The following is a 9,359-nucleotide window of genomic DNA, read 5'->3' as shown; positions in this document are numbered from 1 at the left end:
TTTATTGTAGAGACAAGATCTCACCAAGTTGCCCAAGCTGGTCTCAAACCCCTGGGCTCAGGCAATCCTTTTGTCTCTGCCTCCCAAAGTGTTGGGATTACAGGTGTGAGCCACTATGACCGGCAACAAATATTTCAAGTCTTGGCAGGTACTCTACAGAATTAGACTGGGTAAGATTAATAATGACAGGGGGAGAGGTACTATTCCATCCAGGATGTTGGAAGGCCCTTCTGATAAGAGGACATTTGAGCAAAAACCAGAAGGAGGTAAGGAATTAATTTAGGAGACAGTCCACCCCTTGTCTAGGCTAGAGGGCACCAAAGTTCAGCAGAGAGAGACTGACAGCACTGTGACAACAGACAATTCATGCTGGCTAGTCTCCATTTGTCTCCCTTAGATTCATTCCCCATGCTGCTCATTCTTGCTGTTCTCTGGGGGAAGGGACTGACTCATAAAGACTGCATCCCTGGGTTCACTTTGATGTCTGCCATTCAGTTGAGTTCAGTCACGGGGAGATACCAGAAGACTAGAGAACAGGACAAGAGAGGTGGGGATATTGATGCTTCCACAGCCACAGATCCGATAGTGGCTTTGTTCTTCTAAGAGATTTCCACAGTTGCCATCTGCCTTCCACAGCCCCTCCCTGTAACCCATCCTCACATCCTTCCTCCACCTGGTTCCACATGATAGAGGCTTGTCTCCTTCCAGGAAGCTCTGTAGGATTAGCTCCAGATGAGCACGGTGCACTTACCTGTGCAAGATGTGTTGGCTACAGATGCCACATGGTTTGCCACTTCTGTTAGGGTAGGAAGTAGTTGAGCTTTGGCCCTGGAGACACTCATCTCAGATGAAAAGTGAACTATGGCCTCACTCAGCCAAGGTTTCAATTTTGTCAAATTACTCATGTTAGCAAAGGCAGTAACAGAAGTTGGGGTTCAAGTTCCTTGTCTTAATCCCTTAGGACCTCATTGCCCCAGAGGCAAGCCAACCAACTTCCTAACTGAAGGAACCCTATATACCGACCTCCAGCAATCAGTAGTTCATTGCTCCGTGTATTTCCTTAATAGCACACTTATCACTGCTGGAAAGGCTGATCAAGTGTGCATGTGTTTGCTCTACCCACTAGAAGGCACTCCATAGAACTTGCCTGTCTCATTTTCTTATGTGAACAGCATGAGGCCCAAGCACACAGAACTCAGTATAACTTTTTGAGTGAATAAATGACAATGGAAAAAGGGCAAAGCACCTCTGGCTCCCTAACATCTCCATGAGAACTGCAGCCAAACAGCTTAAGGCCAGAGCTGGGCAGACAAGACACTCTCAGAAGTCTTGGCACTGCTGAGTTCTCCAGTTGTGCGTGGGGGCAGCAACTCCCAAGTGGGACAACTGGGATAACCTGAGTCAGAAAATCACTCAGGTTCCACCAAAACAGGTCCCAATTTTCTGAAGATCCTCAGCTTTCTTATTTCTAAGGGGTCAGAGCAGAACTTTACTAATATAGTCACCAGGCTCAGGGAAGTCGAGACAAGGGAAGCAGGAGAGCTATGAGTTTTGGCCAAAGCTTCTAAGAAGCCAAGCTCATTCAGGATGCCAGTCAAGAAGAAACCATTTACTACACCAAAGACCCAAGAGGTGGCTCCCCTAGCTATCCCCATCACAGGAGGTAGGACCCAGGAAACCTTGTGGCTGAGTACTGCTGGTCAGTTCTCCCCTACCTAAGGGGCATAAACTACGCCCTACAAATTAGTCCTGCTTCAAGCCAATTGGTTATCTCTTGCCTAGTCTTACCTCTCCAGTTCCCATCCTAATCCAACCTAAATAGCCTCTAACCCCACCCACTGTGTGGCATCAGTTACCAGGTCAACCCCACACCCCCAAAGAAACCCAAACAATGAAGAAGTGCATCAATCAACCTTTAATGTCCAAAAGAGGCGTGGATGCAGAGCATAGGAGATGTGGCAGGGTCTCAGCCCCTGCCCCAGAAATGAGGGAGAGATGAACACAAACCAGACACTGCCAACTGGCCACACAAGTCTTGGAGGGCAGGGGGAAACACAGATTTGGACATTCATAAAAAAATAAAACCTAAACTCAAGCACTCAATCTTGCCCACTGAAGGGTTTGATAAGGGAACTCAGTCACCACCCCAGTTCCCACCCTCCCCTTCCAGCATCAAAAGCAAGCTCGGCACACACTATAGCCTTGGGGAGGGGGCATTCTCCTGCCTCCCCACTAGCCCCAAGAATGGACTTGAAAATAAAAGAAAGAGCTGGATCCCCCACCCCCACATTGTCAACCCTACACATGAGTTTTGAAGGCGATTCATGAGAATCAGTAGCTCAAACAGCAATGACCACCCCACCCCACACCCCACCCCATTCCTATTTCATTAACAGACAAGATTTCCCCTGCATCTTTCTTGGAATCTCCTCCCCTCATGGCCCTGCTCCATCTCCTGATATCTACTTTACTACTGCAGGACTGACCTCCAATGAGTCCCTGAAGCCCCTTTCAGCCCTTTATCACTTCCATCCTCACCTCCCACCAGAGGCTGCAAACATCCAGTTACTGTCCCTCTCCACTGAGACCCAGCTCCAGAGCAGACGGCGGCACAGCCATCCTGTCCTGGGTAGTTCCCCTAAAGCCTTCCCAGGGAGCAGAGATGGCCATAACGCAAGCAGAGTCTGGGCTAGATGACTGGTGGGGGAAGGGGGTGACACCTGTCTTTACCCCCAAAGACTTTTAACATAAAGGCCCATTTAGAACTAACTGTGGCCCCTACCTCCCCACACACCCTAGAGATTCCACTGTCCTGCCCCCTCCCCCTCCCCTCTATCCCAAACCCAAACACACACACACACACACACACACACATACATACACACACACACACATACACACACAGAGGAGAGTCAAGGGACACATTGATTTGGTTTGATTGCTAAGATCTAACTAAGGAACTACAGTCACCAGAAATTCCCTTGCCAGCCAACTAACAACAGGGGCTGCTCTAAGAGAACTCCAGAGGAATGAGAAAACCTAAGTAGGGAGCAGACAGAAGGAGAAAAAAATGTAAAGGAAAAAAAAACAAAACACAAGCTAATCCTCCCCCAACATCCTCCTAGCATGATCTCTGGCAGGAGAACAAAAGAAGGTAATCCACAAAGACACAGCCCTTACTTAGAAATTCTGACAGAGACAGCAAGACAAGTCTGCTCCCCACTCCCACACACCACAGACAAACATATCTCAGGGCCCCTTAAAGAATGCACCCCTACCCCACCCTCTGCCCCAAGCAGAATCACAGTTCAGTGGAATATTCTCCCTGGTACTAGATCAATCCCTCCACTCTCCTTTCTATCCCTCTCTCCTTGCCAGTCCTAACACTGTCCCCCTGCAGCCTTACGGGCCCTCCCAAAGCAGCATCCACCACAAGGAAGAGGCAGTTGCACAGTTTTAGTTCCACCTCCAGAGACCTATTTCTTTTCCTCAGCCCTCCTAGTCTTTCCAGTTTTGTTGAGGGCTTTTTATTTTGTATAGGGAGAGAAAGAGAAAAGGGAGAGGTGGGAGAGATTTCCTAGTGCAATACAACCAAAAAAATTGTTTAAAGTTTTGAAAAATAAACATAAAGCAGCCTTCTTCCCCAGGCAACTAAACAGAAAGAAGTTTGGTTTTGTTTACTGCGACATACACATGAAATCGAGTATACAGTCCATGCAGTAGCACAGCCATTGGAGAGGACATCCTGATGCTGGCCCCAGTGCAAAACAGTCCCAGCAACGCCGCCTGCTTGCCATCGCTGCCGCCGCCACTGACACCTTCACCACGGCCACCTAGCCCGACTTGAAGAGGAGGATTGCAACTTGACCCAAGTAAAAATAGATGAAGTGCTTTGTCTCGTGTGTGACATAGCTGCCAAAATTTCGGCCCACGATACAATGCCAGGTAGGGTTATATTTCTTGTCAAATTCCTAAAAAAAGAATAAAAGGGGCAGAAGAAAGGTGATTAGGGTAGCAGGAACATGAGGAATCAAATGGGAGTCTCTTCCTGCAACTCCAACACCGACATATGTTTAGTCATTATCACTCCCACTCACCCCAGCCCATGGCCTCAGCTCCCCAAACCTCAGGAGCTCAGGTTCTAAGGCTGGCTAGGACACTCCTCTCCTCATTAATAATGGAACACCACAAAGGCTCCATTATTCCTCTCCCCTGAGCCTTCAGCCCTCTACACCCTGATTATCTCTCCTCCTAGCTAACTTCACACTCTCACACCACCAATAGCCCACCCTGGGATTCTTCAGCATGAAAATCAGAAAGTCCAGTGAAATAAAAAGATTACCCAGTGTCACATAGCATGACACAAATGGGGACCTGCCACCGCCACCTCACACATTACAAAACTTGCATTTCCAAATGCTAAAAACCAAGACATTAGAATAAAATGGGTATCAAACATCAGTAGTACCAGGAAGCAGTTCTATATAAAACAACATTAAAGGCATCTCCTGTGCCAGGCACTATGTGGACTGTATGCACCAGAACAAGGATCTCAGCCATAAGATCAAGGTAATTCCCTGACCTCCCTCAGGGGTACAAGAAGTTAAGCATCAAAACCACACAAGGAATCCTTGTGAGCTAATCAGACAAGCAACCTGCTGTCTTGTGGCTCAGCCTGCAGGCTAAGTTCTAGACATATCCTGCATGGCCATCAAAGAAAGGGCAGCAGCCCTCCACCATGGGCCCACCAGTGCTGCCAACCTTGGAGATCTCTGTCCCACCAAGTGTTCAACATACAACTTGCTTAGCCTTCTCACAGCCTCCGTACCACATGAGTCCAAAAAGTACTAGGGAATAGTAAAAGCTAACCCCAGCTTCAATCCTGACTCAAGACTGTGTAATGTTGGAGAACCACAGCTACTCCTGTGAGTCTCAATGCCCCATCGGCAAAACAAGAAAGCTGATCAGTTAACCTAGGGATTCTTCTGGCTCTGGGAGTACATGATTCTGGATTCTCTCCCTGGACAGAACAACAAGGAACTGGCACCTTCAGCTAGCTCTGTACCCCTTGGCTTCACACACACAAATTTTCATCCCATCTATCTGAGTAGAAAAACAGTTCTGCAAAACTAAAGGAAGACCTGTCACTTCTATGGACTAGTCTGCCATCATTCTCACACATCCTTCTTGGGATGCCAGAGCCGAGAATATCAAAGACTGGGACTATGCCTCCAATGGATACAGGTCCTGACTGAAAATCAGGAGGCCCCAGTAACCCCTTCTTACGTCTGGTTCCACTGCTTCCTCACCATGTTAACCATATCCAGTCACCCATTTTTAAAAAAAAATTGTATATTCAAGCCCACCCTTTTCTTAAGAAAGTAAGGAGAAGGGGATGATGCAATACCTGAGTCCTTTTCAAGGGAAACAAAGGGAAACCTCCTATATGATGAGGAATTATGATAAGCACGCCCTACTTTCAATAATGCAGTTACCAGAAAATGTGTACATCTTATATTAATTATTCAAATATCCTTGATCTTAATTTTGAAAAGTTCTGAACTGGGTCAGAAATATTTAACTCTGAAGTGTCTCTGCAGTCTTATTCTTCCCCAAAGCCTTAGAGTCACACAATTATCTATAAATGTAAACACAAAACCTCAGCAGAGCTCCTATTAAGAATGCCTTGGCCAGGTGCGGTGGCTAAAGTCTATAATCCCAGCACTTTGGGAGGCCAAGGCAAGAGGACAGCCTGAGCCCAGGGGTTCAAGACTAGCCTGGGTAACTTGGCAAGATCTCGTATATACAATAAATGAAAAAGTTAGACCAGCCTGGGCAACTTGGCAAGACCTTGTCTTTAAAACAAATAAAAAATTAGCTGAGCATGGTAGCATATGCCTGAAGTTCCAGGTATTTGGAAGGCTGAGGTGGAAGGATCGCCAGAGCCCAGCAGGTCGATGCTGGGGTGGCCATGAGCGTGCCACTGCACTCTGGCCTGGGTGATGGAATGAGACTCCAACTCAAAAAAAAAAAAAAATTAGCTGGGCGTGGTGGTGTACACCTGTAGTTCTGGCTACTTGGAAGGCTGGGGCGAAAGGATCACCTGAGCCCAGCAGGTTGACGCTGGGGTGGTCACTGCACTCCAGCCTGGGCGATGGAGTGAGACTCTGATACAAAACAAAAACAAAAACAAAAACAAAAACGCCAAGGTGAATGCTTTGACAATTCAGTCTCACTCTCCCTAATTTATCTGCTTTGGAAGTTCCTAGGGTCTTACTTGCATGGGATATACCTGCTTTCTTATGGCCCCAGTTCCAGCCCTCCCTAGAGGGCAGCTCAGCTGCCAATCCCCACCCCTGGCCATCAGCCACAGCTCTCCTGGCACACCTTCTTGATATAGGCAGCAATGTCCTTCTCTATGTTGTACTTCTCCATGGCCTGCGTGGCGCAGTCAACAGCATCCTGTTGCATGTCCTCAGACATGTCTGCGTTCTTAATCACTGCCTTCCGGTCAGACATCGTGACACTGCAGAAGGAACAGAGAGATGAAGCTGACAACTCCATGCCATGGGCATTAAATATGAGCTGCTGGGTGCGGGGCCTCAGCGGGAGAGGGGAGCACAGAAGGCAAGGGCAACAGAAAACAAAGGGGCAGAGGAGAGGGCACGTCTAAGCTTTTAGCAGAGTCATGGTTCTCACCCCTGGGAAACACAGGGCAAACAGGAAAAAAAAGACATAATAGACCATCAGTTTTTATCAAATGTAATATGAGATTTTTTTCCAACTCTAAACCTTACCTATTTCTGATATTCTGAACAGCACTGATAGCCAGGATATTACAATATATCATCTACTAGTCAAGTCCTTGGGCACCTTTGTGCTTTCATGTCATCATCTGTAAAATGGAAGCTTCAGATTATACCAAGGGCAAAGCAGGTGGCATAGGTTTAATGACCATTATTACATCATTGGTGTCATGGTAAAAAGCAGACAGACTAGGAATCAGTAGGCCTGATTTCTGGTGCTGACTTTGAATTCTTGTGGTCTTGGACAAATCATTTGGCCTTCCTGCATTTGATTATTTCCATTTTAGCAATGAAGGTAGTTCTCCAATAAGGGTTGTTATAAGGTTATACGAGAGCATCTACAAACAAGGACAGTCTAGACAAGAGACAGTACATCAGCCAGATTCAGCCTACCACCTGTTTGTAAAGTAAAGCTTCATATGAACATGCTACACAATGGCAGAGTTGAATAGCTGCAAGGGACTGCAAAGCCTAAAATATTTACTATCTGGCCCTTCACAGAGAAAGGCTGTCAACCCCTGCTCTATACAAACAAAATGGGTAGGGTACATTCCTGGCCACTGACACCCAGTGGGGTAGAGATAACAATAACTACACCTTCTCCTAAGTATTCAGAGCTGAAATGCCCCTTAGACAAGGCAGAGTCAGACTTGACCAGTTGGTCACACATGCCATTATGTCTCTGACCCATTCTTCCCTGTTTCCTCACTCTCCTCAGTACAATATTTATTCTTTAAAGCTCAATATATTTTTGAAAGCCCTGGATTTTAAACCTAGCTCCAACACTGAGTTGTCATTTCTCTGGATCTTTGCTTCCTTTTGTCAAATCTTTACTCATTTTAAAAGTACTGACCTATTAGGTAGAGCAAAAGGAATTACAACAGGGGGGAGTATCTTATTTTCCTCATAGGACCGCTAAAGTCTTCTCTCCCCTACATAAAAAACGTAGGATTAGGAAAAACCCAGAGATACAGGGTATTTCTTTAAATGCCTAAGGAAGGTGAAGAATTATTATTGTTTCATATCCCTGCTATTTGGGCCATTCATCCTAGAGCAACCGGAGTTCTGAGGCAGACTCTGTATAGACCCTTCCTGGGATGAGAGGAATCTCAGGACCTGCCTGGCAGCATGTGAAGTACTTTGCAGGAACAGAGAGGATGAGCTGCAATATCCTGCCCTCTGTCCTTGACCAGTTCCATCACTCAGAGCAGTAACAATCCCTCCCATCCCACCCCCAAAACACCAGTCTGTAGCCCAGCCCAATAGACAAAAGATGCTGTCATTCCAGCACATCTGATACAAGGTTAGACAAGAGCCTGTCTACTCAAGGACATATCCCTAATATCACTCCAGGCTACCTTGACCTCTGAGTCCACACTAGCCTGTGGGCTAGCTGGGCTAGGGAAAGCATAACTCCCAGCCACTATTTCAGCCTGCACCTGATGCCAGAATGCACGCAACCAGCTGCCAGCCAGGGAGCCCTTGAGCCCCAGACCATATCCAAAGCACCTTCATGTGGCACTGTCAAACGCAGGTTTCATTTCAGCAGACTGGCAAAGCAAAAGGGAAGGAGACCAGCACCCTCTGTCCACACACCCCAGAGAGGAAAACTTAGAGCCTCAAGTGGAGTCTGTGAGCACTGCATGGTGCTGAAGAACGATCAGGAGAACCCTGTTCAAGGCCTGACTAGCTATGTGACCTTGGGCAAATCAACATTTTCATTTTTAAAACCAATGGAGATGAGAAGAATGGAGCAACTTCAATGGGTTTGAGGAAAGGTACCGAAGCAGCGCAGGGAGAATGTTCTGATATTATAAAGCCCTTTGTAAGTGAAGAAAACTAGTGTCACCTGGTGGCTTATTCCAGGTTACCACTCAGAAGGGGGCACTGTTTACAAATCCAGGGGTGGGGGTGGGGCCAGGTTACAGGCCCCAAAGTGAAAGTATGGAAGTGGCACCATTTTGCCAGCAAGCTCACCTGCTCCATTATCTCATCCTCAAAGTCCAAAGGAGTAACTTTGTCACAGTAATTAAAAGCCACCTTACTCTCCAGGAGAGAGCCTGAGGTTACATAATTTTGGTCCCGTGACCACAATGCCACCATTCTTCACCCCTGGCCTCAGGCGTCTTAAAGAGGTGAGGCCCGGCCCCAACCACCCCTGTCCAAGGTGCCAGTGAAAAAAGAGATGAAGGTGCCCAGACTAGCCCCTCCCTCCTGGGGAAAAAACAAGGGGCTCAGCCTCCAGTAAGGAGGCCAGAAGGCCTCGGGCCAGCCGCCTCAGTCACGAGCCAGGGGCTCCTCTGAAAAGCGAAAAGGGCACTCCAGGGCAGCTCCCATCCCCTATCTCCGGTTTTGCGACCAAGAAGAAAAGGGGGGGGGCTAAATCTCCGAATGACATGGCCCGCCCTCCCCACCTGCCAACACAAATGCTTCTATTTCCTCCTTCCGGCTTTCCAAGGGGGCCGTCTCCCCCCCGCCCCCGATCCTCCAGAGTGCGGTTCCGAAGGGCAGCCCCTGGAAAGAGAACGCATCCTCCTCCCCACCTCCCGCCTG

The 9,359-nt window shown here is 47.7% G+C and overlaps 1 protein-coding gene across 1 annotated transcript; it reads right to left on the bottom strand.

Moving 5' to 3' along the window:
• Positions 1–1,896: 1,896 nt before the first annotated feature.
• Positions 1,897–6,777, bottom strand: DYNLL2 (dynein light chain LC8-type 2). Its single transcript, XM_008058059.1, has 2 exons — positions 6,388–6,777; positions 1,897–3,971 (listed from the first exon to the last, which is right to left on the bottom strand). Exons 1-2 carry the CDS (start codon positions 6,562–6,564, stop codon positions 3,834–3,836), a joined length of 315 nt encoding a protein of 104 aa, XP_008056250.1. The 5' UTR covers positions 6,565–6,777; the 3' UTR covers positions 1,897–3,833.
• Between the last annotated feature and the right edge of the window lie 2,582 nt (positions 6,778–9,359).

The sequence above is a fragment of the Carlito syrichta genome, unplaced genomic scaffold (assembly GCF_000164805.1).
Source record: "Carlito syrichta isolate Samal-C Ts95f unplaced genomic scaffold, Tarsius_syrichta-2.0.1 Scaffold303195, whole genome shotgun sequence".
NCBI classification, from domain to species: domain Eukaryota; kingdom Metazoa; phylum Chordata; class Mammalia; order Primates; family Tarsiidae; genus Carlito; species Carlito syrichta.
This window is presented reverse-complemented; position numbering and strand designations above follow the sequence as displayed.

Coding starts and splice junctions, on each gene's coding strand:
- DYNLL2 (XM_008058059.1), bottom strand. CDS start 6,564: ATGGAGTTGTCAGCTTCATCTCTCTGTTCCTTCTGCAGTGTCACGATG. Junction 3,972..6,387: donor TTGCTGCCTATATCAAGAAG/GTGTGCCAGGAG, acceptor TTCTTTTTTTAG/GAATTTGACAAGAAATATAA.